General features: G+C 40.7%; 1 protein-coding gene across 7 annotated transcripts in view; it reads right to left on the bottom strand.

Moving 5' to 3' along the window:
- The window catches only part of Ube2w (ubiquitin-conjugating enzyme E2W (putative)), an 82,677-nt gene that overhangs the window by 51,357 nt on the left and 10,742 nt on the right, over positions 1-20,578 (bottom strand). For 4 of the 7 annotated variants that reach the window (XM_013518167.1, XM_013518164.1, XM_013518165.1 and 1 more), the window contains exons 1-3: positions 16,290-16,340; positions 11,984-12,075; positions 7,752-7,854 (exon numbers count right to left, since the gene is read on the bottom strand). In XM_013518167.1, the coding sequence (XP_013373621.1) occupies positions 7,752-7,854; positions 11,984-12,075; positions 16,290-16,325 (231 nt within the window). In that variant the 5' untranslated portion in view covers positions 16,326-16,340. Of the gene's footprint in view, positions 1-7,751; positions 7,855-11,983; positions 12,076-12,920; positions 12,946-16,289; positions 16,341-20,578 lie in introns of those variants that run through there. The other 3 variants (XM_013518170.1, XM_013518168.1, XM_013518169.1) reach the window with 3 other exon arrangements.

Genomic DNA, 20,578 nt, shown 5'->3' with positions numbered 1-20,578 from the left:
CAGGAAGAAGACACGAAGGTTTCCGGACAGCTGCAGGGGCAACTTCAGAATATCGACAGCACCAACTGAGCTTGAATGTAAGGAAAGTATTATTCCAGACTCACCTGTAACAGCCTTTTCATCTTCTGGCATTAACCAGCCACAAAGCAAGGAGAATCTCCGTGGCTGATGTGTAGAAAACACAAATACTAAATTGGGGCACTCTGTGCATGTAAATAAGAAGTTTCCAAGGTGCCCACTCACTCACAACGCAGTCCCAATGAAAAGCAAATTCTAGAAGCCGACACCTGTGGTCACAATGACGTTCCAGTGGCTAAGACAGAGGAACAAGCACTTAGCCCCCGGGTAAGGCCTCTTTTAATTCAGCTACAGCTGCTGCTGAAAAGCTCCAACCTGGTGTTCAAAAAGAATCGGAATCTTCTGGTCCCGTGAGCCCTCTTGGTGACGAACCCTACCACTGTCTGGAAGGAGATCACAAGAAACAGCCTTCTGAAGAGTCCATGAGAAATACTGAAGACAGCTCAAGATCTTCTGATTCTACTTAAAGATTCCTCCCCAAGAAGAACAAGTCACTCAGGTGTCATCTCTTGAACCTGGAACTACTTTCAGTGTGAAAAGTAGCTGGGCTGGAATATAAACTTGTTCCCTTCCCTTCCCTTCTTGTTCCCTTCTCTTCTCTTTGTCTCTGGAACACAAGGCCATCTGAAGACATCCCGTTAGCATCACTTCTATTTCTAAATCAGAAAAATTAGTTCAAAGTCTGAAGATAGTGCCCTTTTCACACCTCATACTCATAGGTCTGAAGTGAACAAGATCATGAGCCAGGCATCCTCTGGTAAGCAGATTCTTAAAAGTATAAGTAAATCCACCACAAAGAGGACAGCAGTGATCACACCAAAATACAATTACTGATAAACATACAGGGTCTCCAAAAATCACTGAGGCCGAACACCCAAAACGAAGGAAACTGAGGAAGAAAGCGAACATGAAGGAAGCTGCGCCCCCAAGCCTCTTTTGATAAAGAAAATACTCTTCCTCTCCCAGTGCAAAGTCAGTGTTTCATGAAGGGGAACCGTGTTATGGATAAACATCTGGATCTGCCTGACCGGTTTCCATCTATTCAGCACCAAGAGAAGAGCCAAGGAAACGAGATTTCTAAAAACAGATTTAAGCAAATGACTCTTTATGAAACTTTTAAAGCCCATTCCGAAAGGCTGTTCCTCAAGCCATCATAGCACCCAAAGATTCCCCAGGAGTCCCGTTTACAGGCATGCATTCTCCAGTCTTTGAGTAAATCCCCTTTGGACAATGAAACGCCATTATCTATGAAAGAAGAAACTCCTGTCTTCAAAGTCCCTTTACATCCACATTAAAGTTTGGAGACAGAGAATCTTTTTGATGATATGAAGGGTGCTGGTTCTCATGAGACCATAAAGTAAAAACTAGGTCAATCCATGAAGGACGTGAACTTGCGTCAGTTCTTTAGTTAAATCCCTGCAGATGTGCTAAAACAAAGTCTAACAACAACCAAGATGCATCCTTTCAAAATATCCAGTGGGGCAGACCTTTCTCAGTATAAAACAGACACTACTGTAATAGATGCAAAGAATGGCAGGCAGGCAGTCAAGAGTAGGAGGAGAGACAGGAGACATGGACTATACAGTGTTCAGTAAAAGTATCATTTTGTTTTTTTATTTTTTGGATACCAGTAATTGAACTCAGGACCTTGCGCTTGCCAGTCAGGTGCTTGTGCCACTGAGGTATACCTCCAGCTTAAAAGTGTAATTTTAAAGTTGAAGAAGCAAGAGGAAAAAGGAGAAAAGTGTCCAAATAAAGAAAACGAATGACAGCTTGAAAGATATATTTGACCAAACAACACACGAAGAATACGAATCCTATTTAGCAGTTTCCCAGTGGTAAATGAATTGGAGAAATTACCCGCTGCAGTTAAGAAATTAAGAAAACAGTATCATACGTAACAGCTTCAAGAAAAATTAAATACTTAAAAATTAACCTAATAGCTGGGCATGGTGGCGCATGCTTGTAATCTCAGCACTCAGGAGATTGAGGCAGGAAGATCACTGCAAGTTCGAGGCCAGCCTGGGCTAAATAGTGAGTTCAAAGCCACCCTGAATGACATAGTGAGACCCTGCCTGAAGGAAAAAAACAAAATTAACCTAACAAAGTAAGTGAAAGACCACCATAACAAAAATTATAGTACTCTGAAAAAGATCAAAGAAAAAAAAAAAGGAGATCAAAGAGAACATCAGAAAATAAAAAGATACTCCATTTTTGGATAGGCAGGAGCAATACTGCCAAAAGGGTCACATTATCAAAACTATAGACAGATTTAATGCAATCCCAATCAAAATACCAAAAGCCTTCCTTACAGAACTAGAAAAAACAATCCTAAAATTTATATGGTAAGAAGAAGAGACCCAGGATAGCAAAAGCAAAGCAGGCAAGAACAAAAGCCCAGATTTCAAGTTTATTACAAAGCTACCATGATAAAAACAGCATGGTACTGGCACAAAAACAGATCCGTAGATCAATGCAACAAAAGAGAGCATGCAGAAAACCCCCCGGCACGTTCAGCCTTCAGATCTTTGACAAAGGGAGTCAAAAACATGCTGGAGGAAAGACATCCTCTGTAACAAATGGCTATCCACGTGCAGAAGACAGACTAGACCCTTGTCTCTCAGTATGTAATAAACTAAAATCAAAATGGATCAAAGATCCAAATATTAAAACAAGCAATCTGCTATCAGGTAAAGTAGGTAAAACTTTTGTAAGGCAAATGCGGTAGGCAAGGACTTCCTGAATAGAACCTCAGCTACACAAGGAATAATGTCAAGAATCTACAGATAGGATTATATCAAGTTAAAAAGCTGCTGCAGAGCAAAGGAAAGAACCACAGTGAGAGAAAACCTACAGAATGGAAGAAAATTTTTCCAGCTCAGACACAGCATCTAGCCTATAGAAAAAGTTTCCCCAAAATAAATAACACAATATAAAATGGCAACTTAAATGAAAGACACTTCTCAGAAGTACAAATGAATAAAAAAACTTCACCATCACAGGCCACTAAAGAAATGTAAATTAAAACAACGTTGAGGTTCCACCTTACTACAGAAAAAAAAAAGGCTAACGTCAGGAAATCAAATCACAAATGTGCCAAGGATTCAGGAGGGAAAAAACCTTCTTATGTTGTTGCTGGGAATATAAACTAGTACAGCCACTATGACAATCAGTATGAAGATTCCTCAACAACAACAACAACAACAAAAAACCTCCATTCAACCCAGCTATTCCTCTTGTAGGTACCTACCTGAAAGAGCTAGATGCACTGTACTACAATGACACATGCATACCATGTATAGCAGAGCAACTCATAATGGCTGAGTCTTGGAAGCAGCCTATAAGTCTATCAGCAGATGCATGAATGTGGTATTTATTCAGAAAGGAGTACTACTGTAACATAAAGAAGGGTAAACTTGAGTCATCTGTGAGAAAATGGATACCCCTGAGGCCATAATGTAAAATGAAATACATCAGACACACAAGCTTAAATATCACACGGTTTCTCTCGGATGAGAAATCCAAAGTATACATGAAGAGCGAAGTAAAAGGTGTATAGGAAACAAGGAGGTAGATCTTTTTCAAATGGGAAGGGAACCAAGAGATGGGGACCAAGAGACTGAAGAGGAGCGGGGCAGAGAAAAGGAAGGGAAGGAGACAAAAAAGGACCCAGGATGTGTTATGTGCATGTACCAGCTCTCCATGGTGAAGGTAATCATTACGTACTGCAAGCATGTACTAATAAAAAAATTTTTTTAAAATGTATTACAGTAAAAGATGTACTGCTATTCATTCCCCTCAATAGACTCCTCATATTGAACACATTTCTCCCATTGTATTTTTCACTTGCTGAAGCAGTTCTGGAAGTCCTCTTTCAGGTTTTTATCAGGTGTATCAAAAGTGTAGTGACCGCTGTTGTCAAGTACTAACACAAAGACAGGCTCATAAAAACATCATGCTGTTTTTCATTCACCTTACTCACCAGATCTGGCAAAATCCAACTTCTGGCTCTTTCCCAAAGTCAAAACGACCGTAAAAGGTAAACATTTTGTATCAACTCAGGACACTGCCAGTCACAGCAACGCAACTAAGGACACTCATGAAAGAGGACTTCCAGGCTAGGCGTAGTGATACACACCTGTAATCCCAGCCCTAAGGAGGCTGAAGCAGGAGGATCGCTGAGTTCAAGGCAGCCTGGGCTACATATCCAAGTTCGGGACCAGCCTGAACTACATAGCAAAACTGTGTCTCAGAAAAAAAAAAAGAGAGCGAGACAAAGTCCCGAACTGCTTCAGAAAATGACAAGATTGATGGGATTAAGTGCATTTAAAGCTAGGAGTATTCTGAGTGGGATTACTGACAATGTGTCTTTTACTGTGTAATAAATTTTTGAATTTAAACACTATTTTTCTCACACTTCTAATAATGTGAAAAACTAATCATAAAAGATGGAGAGAAGACAGAAACTACAAAGATACATAATGGTCTTACGGTTCTCATTTGCAGATACGAAAACAGTAACTCACAATGAATGTGGTATATTCCAGGGATTTTCCCAAACCACCCCCACCCGCCACTTCTTTTTTTTGCAGTGCTGGGGATTGAACCTACCATAGCTCTCCCAAAATAAGCCGCAGTATAATTTTTTCAGGGTGTTTGTAATATAAGCCCCACCCCAAAAACAAGTCCCAGTTAAGATGATCAGCCAGCCAGATGCACTAAATAGCAACACATGATAGACAAACTGAATCATAAAGTAGTATTAATATATAATTGAATATAAATGCGTATTAACATTAATACTTCAATGATAACAAATTATCATTAAGCATTTGAAAATACACAAGTGGATGCCTTTAGACAAGAGGTAAATGTCTATGTAAACAGATGAACTCAAGATTTACTGCGAAATGACCAGAGTAGACACAATCTACTGCTGCCCTGCAGCAGAGGCTCTGAACACCGCCCAGGAGCAACGGGTCTCCAGGAAGTCTCACTTATGGGGAAACCTTGTCATCCATATGCAATCAGACAATTATATTTATTTTAAACCATACGGATGTGGTTAAAAATTTTTTAAATAATTTTAAAACATCACTGGTCTCAAAGTAGTTCTGTTATTTTCTAAATCAATAGATATTAGAATATAATACAACTTCTATGATGTGGTCAGGACTACAAGAAATAGTCCAAAAAACTATTAACTCTTACTGAAAAATTACAAAAATTTAACCCAAAATACTATAAAATGTTATTGAAACTAAGGGGGAAAAAAACAGAAAAACTTAATCCAGAAAAAGGACCCCTTCTGTTCCAGAGGATGGGGAACACTACTCCAGAGATGGGCGCACGTCACGTAACCCCGGCCACACATGCTCTCACTTCAGAATAGGAGATTCCTGTAAGGATAAACAGCACCTTTCTCAGGCTGGTATTTAGCCCTAGTTGGCAAAAAGGGAGAGAAGAGTGTGAGTCCTGACTGTTACATAACTAACTAGCTATTGACCCACAAACAAAATGTCACTTCTACGAGCTTTCATTTCTTCACTTAAAAAAACAAGGCTAAATCTACCTCCTCTAATCGCTTCCTACTCACTGCACTAAGAGCTGTTAGAAGATAAAATCAGAATGAAAGCTAAGTTGTGCAATACGGTGTAACTATTACTATACAGAACACTGCGTGAGGTAACAGGTGAAGAAATTTCTAAGTAACGAAATTTGAGTGTCAAGCTAAACACCTGATTCCATAGGAGATAACCATTAAACCCAGATGTCGTGGCACATGTCTGCAATCCCAGCACTCTAGGAGGCTGAGGCAGAAAGATCCCAAATTCAAGCCTTGGCAACTTGGGGACTTGGTAAGACTCTGTGTCTAAATAAATATACACACACACACACACACACATATATAAAAGCCTTAAAGGCACTAGGTTCAATCTCCACTACCACAAAAAAAAAGCGAGAGATTTTATTAGCTACATTTTGTGTGGCAGTATATGCCTACAGTTCCTGCAATCTGGGAGGCTGAGGCAGGAGGTTCGCAATTCAAGTCCAACCTGGAAAAGTTAGCAATTTAGCAAAATCCTGTCTCAAAAAATAGAAAAAAGGGCTGGGGATACAGCTCAGTATGAAGGCCCTGAGTTCAATCCTAGTAAGGGGTGGGGAGGATGGGCCTGTCAAAGAAGGGGAATAGAGGGGGATGCAGGGACTTGGTAGGGGTGGGTGTGTGTAAATCAAGGAGGGAATTATGTGAAAGCACGTACAACAGAAACAAGCAGAGGTCCAACACAGTCCAGCGCTGGGGCTAGGACACTGGCAGAGGAGTGGGCGGGCTTATGCACTCAGACAGGTCTGGGAAATTGGGAGTGAGGAGAGGAGTGTCTCGGTCCATCTGCCACAGTCTTGCTGGGTAAAGCAGAAAAGGTTGGGAACAACAACGGGACGGATCTCAGACGGCAACAGGAGGAAGGACCGTAGCTTCTCACAGGGAAGGCGGCCATCTGCTCTGGCTGAGTGCAGTCCTAGAGATGCTTCTCACGGGTGCACAGAGGTAAGTTAGGGCAACGTATATCCCTTCATCTTCAAGTTTTATACAAAGGTTAAAGAAGGAACACCAAAAATTTTCTGCTCACATGAAAACCATAGAACTCAATGAGTCTGTACATTTAATACTATGACTTAAAACTATTTTCTTTATAAAACAATATCATAACTGACTTCTATCCCATTCACTTTATATGGCCAAGAAAAGATCAAACTGTGTTTGGTATATTCTATTTAAAGTAGCAAAGAAATATGACTTTTCTCAAAATAGCGTATTTTAGCACCTAACAAGTTGCATTTCAGGTATGCTGGGAACTATTTCAAGTATTTGGTCCGTTTTCCAGAATACCCAGTGGTTAACATATTAGAGGTGGCGTTAAGTCGTAACATTTTAGCCAACAGATCTTACAAACCTGGAATTGTAAAAATGAGGTACTTTACTACAGTAATTCCCTAAAGAGTACGCAATGCTAGTAACTTATTTATCCACCTACCAAGCCAGGAACTGGAGGTTACCCTGGAGTCTCCCTTTCTCTAGCCTCCTATTAATCATTTACCACCGTTACAGAGCTCTGAGAAAATGTTCCTCCGCCACTCTTACCCTTTGTCTGTGTGTTAAGACACTGACTAAACTGGCTGTGCCTCCCAGTACTACAATGATTAGATTTTGGACTGATGTCTAGTGCCCGACGTCTGGTAATGTACTCTGACCTCACAGGATTATAAGGCTGCAAAGACAGCAGAGCGACCCCAAGTCACAGTCACACCCCTTCCCGCACAGCTAGCTCTTTACCACAAAAAATGCAACTACAAGCAAAAAGATGTGCTTACAGTTACTCAAAAATGTGACCTCTCCAACTCCGGAGGTCTGGTTAGAACTGTACACCTTTCTCTGCTAAAATTCTATGGGCAAGAAATAATGTCAAGTTCTTGGAAGCACAAGAAGCAAGGCCCTAGTCCCAGTAGTGTTACATGTTCATATAATCTTGACTATATTATAAATAATAAAAGAACAAATCCATCCACATACTTATAACAATTTTTAATATATTTTTATTTCAAAAACCACTAACTTGGCACTTTGCTCTAGTCTAAAAATACAACAAAATTTTTAAAAACAAAGTAATTACCTGAGGAGAATCAAAAGGATAACGACTACTAAACTTAAATAAAAGTTGAAATTTTTCTCCTTCATATAAGGTACCTGGTGCACCTTCCATGTCTACGATCCACCTAGAAGAGAAAGAAACAAATTAAAAACTTAGGATAAAACGGACTGGGGACAAGAAAAAAAGGAATCACCGGAGGCCAGACCCTAGGACTACAGTCCTGTGTGCGCAATCGCGCACTTCACCCTCCCAGCAGCTCTCGGAGTGGCTTTCTGCTGCCCCTGCTCCAACCCCACCTCTCACTGAGGGGCTACGTAACTACACCAAGGTCAGAGAGCTAGCAGAAGACAGAGCAAAATCTTAACCCGGGTCTGAAAAGATAAAATAAAAATAAAAATCCAAGCGCAGGTGTGTTGGCAAAGTATATGCTGCATTCTTCCTAGCAGATTTATGTTCTCGACTTTTTTCAAAAGACTATTTCTAGTGATTGAAAAACTTTCATGGACAATATCAAGCTAATCAACTCTTTCTGATGTCAACATTAGAAGCAATGAAGAGAAGAGGTACTATGCAAGACTGCAAAGATACAATTTTTTGTTTTGTTTTCTGAGACCAGGTCTCACTCTGTAGCCCAGGCTGACTCAAACTCACAGCAATCCTCCTGCCTCAGCCACCTGAGGGCTGGGCATACCTGCGTGCGCCACCATGCCCAGCAAGAAAAAACTCTAAAGATCCATGTCTGTCTGACCTGTTTTCTCATGGGTACTGCAGTTTTAAAGACTAAACGGGGAAGGAAGCTAAGCAGCCCTGCTTACTCGATCCTCTTCCTCTGATGGCTAAAGGCACGGCTCCACGCTGCGCCCCCTCTACCTCTCCGTGTTTCCGCTGCTCAGCACGTCCCCGCGGGCCTGCACCACCACGTGCATGACTGTCTCACCGGGCGGCCGGGACAGTCCCACAGGCGGCACAAGCTGCCTGGCGGGACAGTCATGCATGTACAGCCTCCTCGGAAAGCTGTTAATAGAGCCCCCAACAGACTTGTTCTGCACCTACACAGGGTTACTTTGTTTTCATTTATGACCATCACAAATATGCATAAGGGGCCGGGGACATAGCTCAGCAGCACAAGCGCCTGCCTGGCAAGCGCAACGTCCTGAGTTCGATTCCAGGTACCAAAAAAAATACGAGTATGTTTTTACTCATAATCCATACATTACCCCTTGATATTTTCTTTACAAGGAGCAGATAAATATGGCAAAGGTGATACAGAGCTGCATTTAGAAGACAAAGTAAACCAAAATCATTGAGTGAGAAAGGTGAGGTACAATACACCCAGTTTATAACTATATAATGAAAATATTTTTATCTTTTGGTGTTTTTGAGACAGTTTCACTATGCAGTTCAGGCTGGCTTGCGCTCACTGTGTAGCCCAGGCTAGCCTCAAACTTGCAGCACTCCTCCTGCCTCAGCCTCCCAAGTGCTGGGATTACAGGTGTGCACTACCACGCCCTGCAGAAAATATTTCTTTTTTCATTACAGATACCAGATGTATGTCGAGGGGACACAGGAAGCGGTCCTTCTGCTCACCCACTGGGCTGACAAACGGCAAGGTGTACTCACACGTATCAAATTCTCTATGGGTGAGCTCTACCCACTAGCTCAGTGTTACACTTTTGTGCATTTATAATTTTTTAAATTAGATGTTTTGTTTCTATTTTTCTTGTAGAGGTGAATTCTAATTCATCCAATTCCATACAATGTCACATGGAAAACCACTGTTACAACTTTGAGCAGAGGGTAAAAGTGAGTCATCCGGTGATTAGGCCACCGGTGAGGCCTTGGATCGTATAAGCCAGAGGAGTTGACTACATATTAACAATTTAATCCTTTACTTTATTGATATTTTCTTGTTCAGTAAATATTTTATAATATAATAAAATTCACAAAATTAAAATAATACAAATACTCCAGAAAATAAATACAGGTTTCAGACACCTACCTTATGCTCCGTCATGAAATTTAACCAGATACCAGGTAAAGTGAGTTCCTAATTATAGATCTTTTGTGTGTAACTTACTGCAGTTAGCCAATTCTTTTAGCTTTATACTTTTCAAGTATAAAACTTTATTTCAAATATAGGAAACAAGCCAGAACATAGTATTAGAATTCTAGTTATCATAGTATAGACTTATGAATGTATAAAATAATAAACGTGGGTTGGGGAATAGCTCAGTGGCAGAGCACTAGCTGTGCAAGATCCTTGGCTCTGCTGGACGTGGTGGCGCACACCTGTAATCCCAGTACTCGGGAGGCTGAGGCAGGAGGATCACTGTGAGTTGGACACCAGCCTGTGCTACAAAGTGAGCTCAGGACCAGCCTGAACTCAAGAGCGAGACCCTGTCTCAAAAAGAAAAACCAAAACAAGATCCTTGGCTCAAACTCCAGTACCATAATAAATAATAAATGCCTATTCCAAGAAATTAGCTAAAGCACACAGACCCTTCAGAGCATGACTGTTTCTTTCCAAAATGCACGCTGAGGACCTCAATTGTAAAGCAGATATTCATCTCCGTGTTGCTGGAAAGATAACACTACCTATACAAAACACCTAGTGCATTCCTAACATCAGAGCCAGTGCACAGTAAATCAAATACAGTGCAAAGGCTGTGTCAAAACAAAACACTTACTGCTGGTATGGATCAGTGGTACCATGCTTGTGTGAGGGCCTGAGTGCTATCTCCAGCATGGCAAAAAACATAATCTCTGTTCTCTTTATTGAATAGGAGCTTCCCAGCCTTCAATCTTCTTCATCTCACTCCCTACACACCCACCCGCCAACATTTCCTAGGCAGTGATACCCCAAAGAAAAGTCAGAGGACTCTCTGGTGCTCTTTCATTCTGTTTATTCTGTTTATTTCTACGACACACAACCTACTCTACATTTCCTGCGATCTATACAAGCAAAATGTTTAATAACAGCTAAGTAAATATGTCATTTATCATGTAAAAATCTGCAATTATTTTCAGCATTGTTCATGTTAATTTAAAAAATATTTTACTAATTAAAATGACATGTTCGTTGTAAAAAAAAATTAGAATAAAAACCCACACAAAGATAACCATTGTTAAAAAGGTTTTCTGGATACATTTCTTTCTTTTTTTTTTGGTCTTACTGAGACAGGATCTCGCTATGCAGTTCAGTCTGGCCTTGAGCTCACTTTGTAGCCCAGGCTGGTCTGGAACTCACAACCATCCTGCCTCAGCCTCCTGAGTGCTGGGATTACGCGCGTGTGCCGCGCCCCCCGGTGGGTAACTTTCACTCTAGTCATCTTGCAGTCTCCTGTGTCACCGATGCCTCCAGTGGGAATCTAGTAGTGTTATTATGCGCAACTTAAATTACGCACTTCCACTCAAACCAAACAGGAGGTGTGAGCAGGCCGCTCTCCCAACCAGCCTCAGTTCTTCTATTTCTGTCGTTATTATTCTGCAACGCCAACATTGAAAATTAGAACTTGGTGTTTTTCACATCTCTTGCCTCCTAATCAAAGATAGCTATCTATTTTACTTTAGAGAAAAAATGGACCTGAGTGGATTAAGAAAAGATAAATACAACATGGCCCTTCTGACTGATTTTCCAAGGTAATTATACAAAATCTTTGCCTTACGTGCTGACTGTAGACCATGTAACTCACAGGATGCCGTCTCACTGCACTACCTTCATAAACACTATTACTAACAGTTAAATTACTCGCAACCTGTCTTCAGAATTAGTAGTGTTAAAAGGAGCATAGCTGTAAATCGACTGTTTTTCTGTATCTCTGTTCCTTTCTTAGATGGGGGGAAAGGGGTGGTATATTTACTAAGTCAAGGGATATGGTGTCCGTATTTTTTTAAAGATTTTTTTTAGTTTGTTTTGTTTTTTGGTGTTGTGGATTGGATCCATGTCCTCACAGATCCTGAGCATATGCCAAACAAGAAAGTTTTTAAGGTTGTCCTTTAATATGAAACATGTAAAGCAGTTTCCTAACACTCATAGAGCTTGCCTAACATGTGCAAAGCCCTAGACTCAATCCCCAAAATCTCAAAAGTTTTACAAATTATGAAACAATCCACATGACATAATTAAGTACAACACTGATATGTACTATGCGTAAGTGCACAGAATTATATCAGCATGTATATGTGCATATATATGCATACATGCATATATATATACATAATGTCAGCAATAAGGAAGTGCTTCAAATACTTACTGTGTGATTGAATTTTGAACACTCTTTTCATTTAAAGTCATCCCAGGAGGTGGATCATTTTGCAAAGCCAACAGTTCTTTCTGTAGTCGTTTCTAGAAAAGATCAATAGTTAATTTGTACTTTTTATTTTTAACAACATATTTTTCCAGTTATACAGTCTTAAATTATTCAAGAAATTTCCTCCAAATGCTGAAAATATTTTTTGCTTTACGAACTCCCTACATCTTATATTCCTAATTCTCAAAATTTAAATGGTCTTGCCCTATAATTCACAATCTAATGTCAGACTGCTTCAACACTTATGCTGTCAGGTAGGTCTGAAGAGTAGCCAGTTACCTACACAACAGCTTCTTTAAGACTTTACATAGCTGCCCTATATGTCATAAGGAATGATTAGTCTAGATTCAATGTGATTAAAAGTAGTCTAGATTAACTATGATTAAAAGTTTTGTGCTCGCTTCGGCAGCACGTATACTAAAATTGGAACGATACAGAGATTAGCATGGCCCCTGTACAACGATAACATGCAGGGCCTGGGGATTTAGCTCAGCGGCACAGCGCCTGCCTGGCAAGTGCAAGGTCGTGAGTTCGATTCCTGGTACCAGAAGAAAAAAAAAAAACAGGATAACATGCAAATTCACAAAGCTTGCCATATTTCTGACACCACTGTGGGATCATGCCACATACATAAATGCCATTACTTATTTTGATGTTTCCAAAACATCAAAACATTTTCAAACACAACTAAGATATAAAATATAGCCTAAAAATGAAGGGAAAGAAAACTTGTTGTTTTCCAAATATAAAACCATAGTTTTCCATAATCCTGAAAGAATGTGTCACTTCAGACACAGAAACTGTACAAGTAACCCCTTATGCTAAAACCTTTTTAAAGTTTTACAAAATAATTTAAAAGACTGGGTGTGGTAGTACACACCTATAATCCCAGCACTCTGGAGGCTGAGGCAGGAGGATCGTTGCCAAGTTTGAGACCAGCCTGGGCTACAAAGTGAGCTCAAGGACAGCCTGAACTGCATAGCCATACCCTGTCTCAAAAAGGCAAAAAAATAAATAAGTAAAAATAAAAATAAATTTACATTCTAATAACCATGCTTATTTTAACTAGAATCATTTGCACATACTCTAATCTTTTAAGGATATTGTTATGATTTATTTATTATAAAATGGTGGCAAAGATAAACTACGCATGCTGCAGCAGGCTATTCTCACTGAAAACTCTAAAAGGTTCATCGTCACTGGAATATAACACATCAGGGCCTGGGATATGTAAAGTTATTCTTCCACACAGATAACCTAAAATGGCTTTGTATTTTGTATTCGTATTTGTACGGTACTGTTTACCTCTTGTTGTACCAGTGGACTTTGTTTTCTGTGTATACCTAAGCAAAACAAAACAAAAACCACACCAATCTCTAATTTATAGGCTTTAAAGTTTGCTTTTAAACCCATAAATGAAAATAACTGGGGTAGAGCTCAGTGATAGAATGAAAAGCCCTGGGTTACAACAAACGTCACTGCATGCAAGAGTATAACAATTCTACAATTATACTTCTGGGAGTAACGAAAATAGGCATGTTCATCTGCTCAGAATGCAAGAGTTCTCTTCTAAAAACTGGCTTCTGCTTCTTGTGGACAGTGAAATACAAAGGCAAAGTTTCTAGATATTTTCAGTTCATAGCACCTTTAAATAAGCTTATAGCTATTCCAGTATCACTACTGTTCAGGGTAAAGACGACTGTATCAAACAGCACACACCCCAACATATACAAACACTGCTATCATCAAGACGAATTAATCTTAAAAGGTTATGGAACAAAATGAGCAAACCCAAACAACACCAGTATGATCAGATATTCAAAATCAAACACTGTAAATGCATCGCTCACAGTAAGTCTACAAAGAAAATTAAAGGGTAACAAACGTAAAGGGCAGCAGTTCACTGTGGGGAGAAAAGGCAGAGAGGAACAATCAAAAGCACATGCCCCCCGGGTATGGCAGGGAACGACTATAATCGCAGCACTCGGGAGGCTGAGGCTGGAGGATCGCTGTGAGTTCGAAACCAGCCTGGGCTACAAAGTGAGCTCGAGGCCAGCCTCAACTGCATAGCGGAGATCCTGTCTCAAAAAGACAAAACAAACAATCAGAAAAAAAAAAACAAACAGAAAAACCACATGCTCAAGTCTCAAGGCTGGTGACAACTTTCATTCCTTAAGCAAGTGTTTCTTTAGGCCACCTTCTTTGTTTGTTCTTGAGACGGTGTCTCACTATGCAGTTCAGGCTGACCTTGAACTCACTATGTAGTTTCAAATTGGCCTGGAACTCAGAGTGACCCTCCTGATCCTCCTACCTCAGCCTCCCAAGTGCTGGGATTACAGGCATGTGCCACCACGCCCGGCTCTTCAGGCCACTCTTAAATATGGCCGTGAAAGGAAGTAAAGCAGTCGAGAGTCGTGCAGAGCGTGGTAGAGAGGGTGTCTGCTAAGGAGAACCTTGCCAGGCACAGTGGCTGCCACCGACCATTCTAGATACCGGGAAGTCTGTGGCCAGAGGATGACAAATTCAGTCTCAGCCCACACAACTTAGTGAGCCTTGACTCAAAATAAAATAATAAAAAGGGCTGGAGATGCAGCAAAGTGTCCCTGTGTTCAATTCCCAGTACTGTACCCAAAAAAGGATAAGCTTAAGTATATGCAGCTGGGCATAGTGGCGCACACCTGTTATCCCAGGACTCGGGAGGCTGAGGCAGGAGGATCGTTGTGAGTTCGAGACCAGCCTGGGCTACAAAGTGAGCTCAAGGCCAGCCTGAACTGCAGAGTGAGACCCCGTCTCCAAAAAAAGACAACAAGTAAAGAGGTGGGATGGAATACAAGCCAAAACACTTTAATATGATCACTATACAGTGATCTCAGGGTAGTGATTTTTCTTTTAACTAATCTGTATTTTCTAGTATTTCCACAAGAAACATACGTTTTGTTTTTAACTAAAAAAAAAAATCCTCCTCAGAACAGTGTAGCAGATATACTAGAGAAGTTAGGCCTCAAGTGAAGGCCAGAAAGTCAGCCAAAAAACTAGTAGGGAAAAAAAAGAGCTGAGACAGGACTAATGAGCGACTGGAAGAATCAAAGGATTTAATAAGCACTCCCAAGAAACTGGACTGGGGGACAGTGGATGTGGGAAGTGAAAAACAATGTGGGTGACCCCAGGATCTTCATTTACATAGAGGATGAGGGCACTAAGCAGGAAAGAAACACAGGAAAACGAGCAGCGGGCAACTGGTCTCCGATTAAGCGGGGAGGGAGGCAGCTGAGCTTAAGAGCAGTTTCGGACCTGTGCAGTTCAGGTTTCTTGTGGAACATTCAGATTTCCAGATAAAAACGGAACCGATGAGAGCTGAACAATGACTTCCCCTTCAGTGAAGCTGCCCTCTTCAACTGGGTAAGCCCTCTACCATGCACCCAATATATGCAATATGTACTGTAACCTGCTTGTCTCTAAAAGCAGTAATCAGTACTAAGCCTAACAGAGGGGATGTTAGATTTAAGTTAATCATTTTTTCACTGTGGAAGAATATTTAAATTTTTTTCCTTGGAAACATTCCCAATTTTTTACCTTTCAGATTTGGCTAGGCTACCTAGAGATTTTGATAAATAAATTACTCAGGTAAATGAAATGTCAAAAAGCACAGAATATAGCATGCAGTGGAAAATGTAGACTAAAGCCATAGCATGATACACAGCAACTCTGAAATATGATAAATAAAAATGACTGATAATACCGTCCTCAGAGTAGAAAGTCTGGTTTGAGCTACAAATTGAACTTCAAATCTATCACAAAAGAATCTGGATAAGCTTGAGACATTTTAGCTAAACTGATGCACCTTGAGATCAGCATCTTAAGTGAAATAAATCCAACCCACATACATACACACAGCTTCTCTGGTGTGAGAAACTGAAAATGTGTAATAAATACTGGGAGAGGAGAAGAGTATGTTCAAATGAGAAAGGGAATAAGAGAAGTGGAAGGAGAAAGGAAGGGTCAAGAAAAAAAAGACAGCACAAGAAAGAAATGGAAACCAAGCTTTTGTAAAACAGGAGGGGAAAAAGGAATGAAGGGAGGAAAAGGGAATGGGAAAAAAGGAAGGTGTGTCATGTACGTGTGTGTACAAATCCCCTATACTGAATACTGCCATTATGTATACCTAACATGTACCACTTAAAAAAAGAACTAGGTATTAGTGTATCAGCGCATTTCACGTATTTGTTCATAATGTAAGCAAAGCACAAACCTTGAGCGTATCAGTCAGCTGAGCACAGCAGCACATGCTGTAACACCTCTGCTCCAGGAGGCTGATGAAGGGTAGCGAGTTCAAGCCCACCGTGGGTGACTTAGCAACCTACTAAGACCGTATCTCAAAAACTAAAAAGGGATGGGGATACAGCTTGGTGAGAAGGCTCCAGGTTCAATCCCAAACACACACACACACACACAAAGTATGTGCTATAAAGAATATGCTATGAGTTGAACGTGTCCATCCAAAACCTTTATGTTGAAATCTCCAATGTGCTGATATTCAGATGGAGTCTTTGAGAAGTAACTAGGTCATAAAGGCACAATCCTGAGGGACTGTGCTGCATTACTCTCCCACGAGAACACAAACCTAGAAGGTGCCCTCTATGAAGAGGCCCTTTCCAGCCACCAAATCTGCCAGGGCCTTGATCTTAGAATCCCTAGCCTCGCCAGGCACACGCCTGTAATCCCAGCACTCAGGAGGCTGAGACAGGAAGACTGTTGCAAGTTTAAGACCAACATGGGCTACAAAGTGAGCAGCTAGGAGGCTGAAGTAGGAAGATCATCAGTTTAAGCCCAGAGAAGGCTACAGAAAGCTCAAGGTTAGATTAGACTACAAGGCCCAATCTCAATAAAGCAAAACAATAAAAGACACACACATTAAAAAAAAAAAAACTTCCCTTCAAGCAAAAATTCTAAATTTGCAAACAAGGCAAATTGCCTACTTGTTTCCCCATTTTCCAGCCAATAACTCAAAGAACACAAACCAAAAAAACCACACACACTGTTCCAATGGTCAATCTCTGCTTCTTAAGGCCCAAAGAATGCTCTCCTCCATTCCTAAAATCCCACCTTTCTTTTCTGGATCATGGTGTCATAATAACCACTTTGGTTTCTAATAACCTCAGCTTCACTCTTCCATTCCATAACCCCTCCACCCTATACCTCCGGGTCTCTCCTCACTTTAAAACAAAATTATCTGTCACCTCCCTCCATGCCTTCCTTTTTCACGGTCCAGTTCCTTGAACCCAGTCAACGTCCATCAACTTCACCTCCAGACACACTCACTCAAGCTTCTATCTACCCCTACGAGCCTCTCAAGGCGCAAGGAGGCTTGTTTACCAAATCTACAGGAGGTCTTACTGAACTGACACAGTCTTTCACGCAAAGGCCTCTCCTTCTGATTCTGTTGTACCGAAGAGCACTCTTCCGTTTCCTCTGTACTTGTACTTGCTGGCTCCTCTTTCTTTGTAGGCATTCCTAATGCAATGCACATAACGACCTTTTTTGCAGTGACTTCCTTCTCCATGACTTTAAATTCTCTACCACCAAGTATTTCAATAAATACTTTGTTGGGAAAATTGGGGAAGTCAAAGCTCGGCATGATGGCGCACCCCTGCAATTCCACTGCTCAGGAGGCTGATGAAGGAGAATCACCGTCAATTCAAGGCCACCCTGGGCTACATAAGCAAATTCAAAGCCAGCCTCCACTACACAGTGCGACCCTGTCTCAAAAGAAGAAACAAAAAAAGGGGCGGGGTCATTACACACATAGATTACGTCAGTCAGTAACTGGGAAACTGTTCGTCAGTAACCGGTCGTGGTGTGCATGCCCGTCATCCCAGCTACTGCACTTGGGAGGCTGAGGCTAGAGGATCCCAAGTTGGAAGCCACCCTCAGCAACTCAGCAAAACCCTGTCTCAAAAAAAAAAAGAACAGGGATGTAGCCACAGTGCTTGGCTCCATCCCCAGCACCACCGAAAAAGGAATCCAACTAATAAACCATAGCACACAGTAAAAACACTGCAGCTCAATTCTCCTTGTACCAAAAGACAATTTCCAAGGTTTTATCTTTTTAAATTCTTTGGCTTAAAAGGAAACCTAGGATAGATCTCTTGTCCTTACAGATTTAGTCTCAAAGTAACACCCATCTCATGATTTGCAATTAACTGAGCATTGTTGTTAGAACATTATTCTAACAGTTTTTTTAAATGCGCTATACTCAAACAAAAAAAAATAAAAATAAATGTACTGCATTCGGATTGTCTTTTCATTGTCCTAAAGCTAGTATTTTCCAATAAGCACAAAATCTATTTTAGATAAGCAAAACTGCCAAGCATGGTAGTGCATGCCCACAATCCCAGCACTCTGGAGGCTGGAGCGGGAGGATCAAGTTGGAGACCATCCTGGTGCACACAGCAAATTCCAGGGAAGTCTGGACTAGCAATCAGAACCTAGCTCTGAGAGATAAACCAAACTGATACTACAATTTCTTTAAGAACATTTCTATTCTGTCAAATAGAGTTGTATTAATTATAAATACGTAAATTGGAAAGAGTGAAATTACTAGAGTACTTTGTGAAATGCAAGTACACCCTAAGTATCATAAACCTAGGAAACTCTAAACGCTGGGCCCACTTTTTTCATTAAAACGAAAACTGATCTGTAGACTAAATGACCTCTAAACTTCCTTTTTGTTCAAAGTTCCAGAATCTGTTATTCTACTTTATTTCACAAATTAAAGTACGGAATGTTCTTGTGCACATTGTTCTAATTCAATCATACACACCTACAATACTTGCCAGTAGTTTTACAAGTGATACACACACATACACATTCGCCTCATAGTTTTAGCATCTTTCGACATTGTCTTAACTATCCTGTACAGCACATATTTAAAATTAGGGTTAATTTCTATATACACACACACCCTTGGAATTTTAATGGCTTAAAATGTATTCTAAGGCTGGTTACAGTGGTGCATGCCTATAACCCAGCACTCGGGAAGCTGAAGCAGGAAGATCAGAAGGATCGATCTGAGTTCCAGGCCAGTCTGGTCTACATAGTGAGTTCAAGGCCAGCCTAGACTACATAGCGAGATCCTGTCTCAAAAAAATAACAAGAAGTCTGTAGAATGCGTTAAAAATGTGTATGTAAGTATGTGTGTGTGATCTATATCTATATCTATATATACAAACAAACAAATGAACTTTGGCTTTTGTACACAGTCAAACTCCTAGTTAACCAACTGAACAAAGCACCACTGTGAACCCACACAGGCCCACAGTCCATGACAATGTGTCTCACAAGCTATCTAAAGTAAATCACCATTTTTAATCAAACACAGTGCTGAAGGAAAAGCCACTAGGTATAAACAATTCCCCTTTGCTATCTTTTACTTACTTACACATACACAAACTATTACACAGCCTTGTGCATTTCTAAACACAGTACTATTTTTTACATGTAAAGATTTCCATCAGCAGGAATAAAACTTTAAAAATACTTCCAGCTGGGTGTGGTGGTACATGCCCATAATCCCAGCATTTGGGAGGCTGAGGCAGGAGGACTGCTGTGAGTTTGAGGGCGGCCTGGGCTACAAGGTGAGCTGAAGGCCAGCCTGAGCTGCATAGTGAGACCTTGTCTAAAAAAGATGATAGATAGATAGACAGACAGACAGAGAGACAGACAGACAGATAAAAGAACTTCCAAACCTTATGACTGCAGGTTACTTTATCAAACCTAAATATCTGCTTAATGTAAAGACAGCCTGGGCAATGACATGCTAGGGATACAGTGATCTGTCTTTTTCCTCAGTAAACTCAGTTATATTACCCTGGGATTTTAGGGTTTCATCAGTACCTCTGCCAAACAATAGTAGGTGGAAATTTCTCATTTGCAGTTAAAGTCATTAACTAAGCCAGTAAGGGAAAAAAGATCACATTGAATGGTTATAGAAGCTTTGTTCTTAGTGCTAGGGATTGAACCCAGGGACTCTGCACGCTAGATAAACACTAAACCACCAAGCTATTCCTCTAGCTCAAAGAATTTTTTTTATATAGTCTCACTAAGCAGAACAGACTGGCCTTGAATGTATAATCTTCCTGCCTCAGCCTCCAGAGTGCTGGGATTACAGCTATCACTACTAGCTTCAAAGATCTTTTTTGTAACCTAAAAAAAACTGTTGAAATGCTTCAGACCTGGTACCTACTGTACGAGGACTGAGGGTATACTCATTGGGAGAACACTTGCCTAGAATGTGCAAGGCCCAGGGTTAGGATTCAATTCCTAGCACCCTTCCCCCCCACAAAAAAAACTGCATATCACAACCAATATTTTCATACAGATCAGATTCAAATTTCTAAGTCTTCTTAAAAACAATGTTTGCTTACAAACTTGGGCCTCAGTTGCCAAAGAGAGCCCTAGTATGATTTTGAGATCCTCAGAAAGAATAACTTTAAGCCAGGCGTGGTGGTGCACGCCTGTAATCCCAGCACTCGGGAGGCT

The sequence above is a fragment of the Chinchilla lanigera genome, unplaced genomic scaffold (genome assembly GCF_000276665.1).
Source record: "Chinchilla lanigera isolate Chin_1 unplaced genomic scaffold, ChiLan1.0 scaffold00043, whole genome shotgun sequence".
In the NCBI taxonomy this organism is placed as follows: domain Eukaryota; kingdom Metazoa; phylum Chordata; class Mammalia; order Rodentia; family Chinchillidae; genus Chinchilla; species Chinchilla lanigera.
The sequence above is the reverse complement of the archived record's forward strand: the minus strand, read 5'-3'. Positions and strand labels throughout refer to the sequence as shown.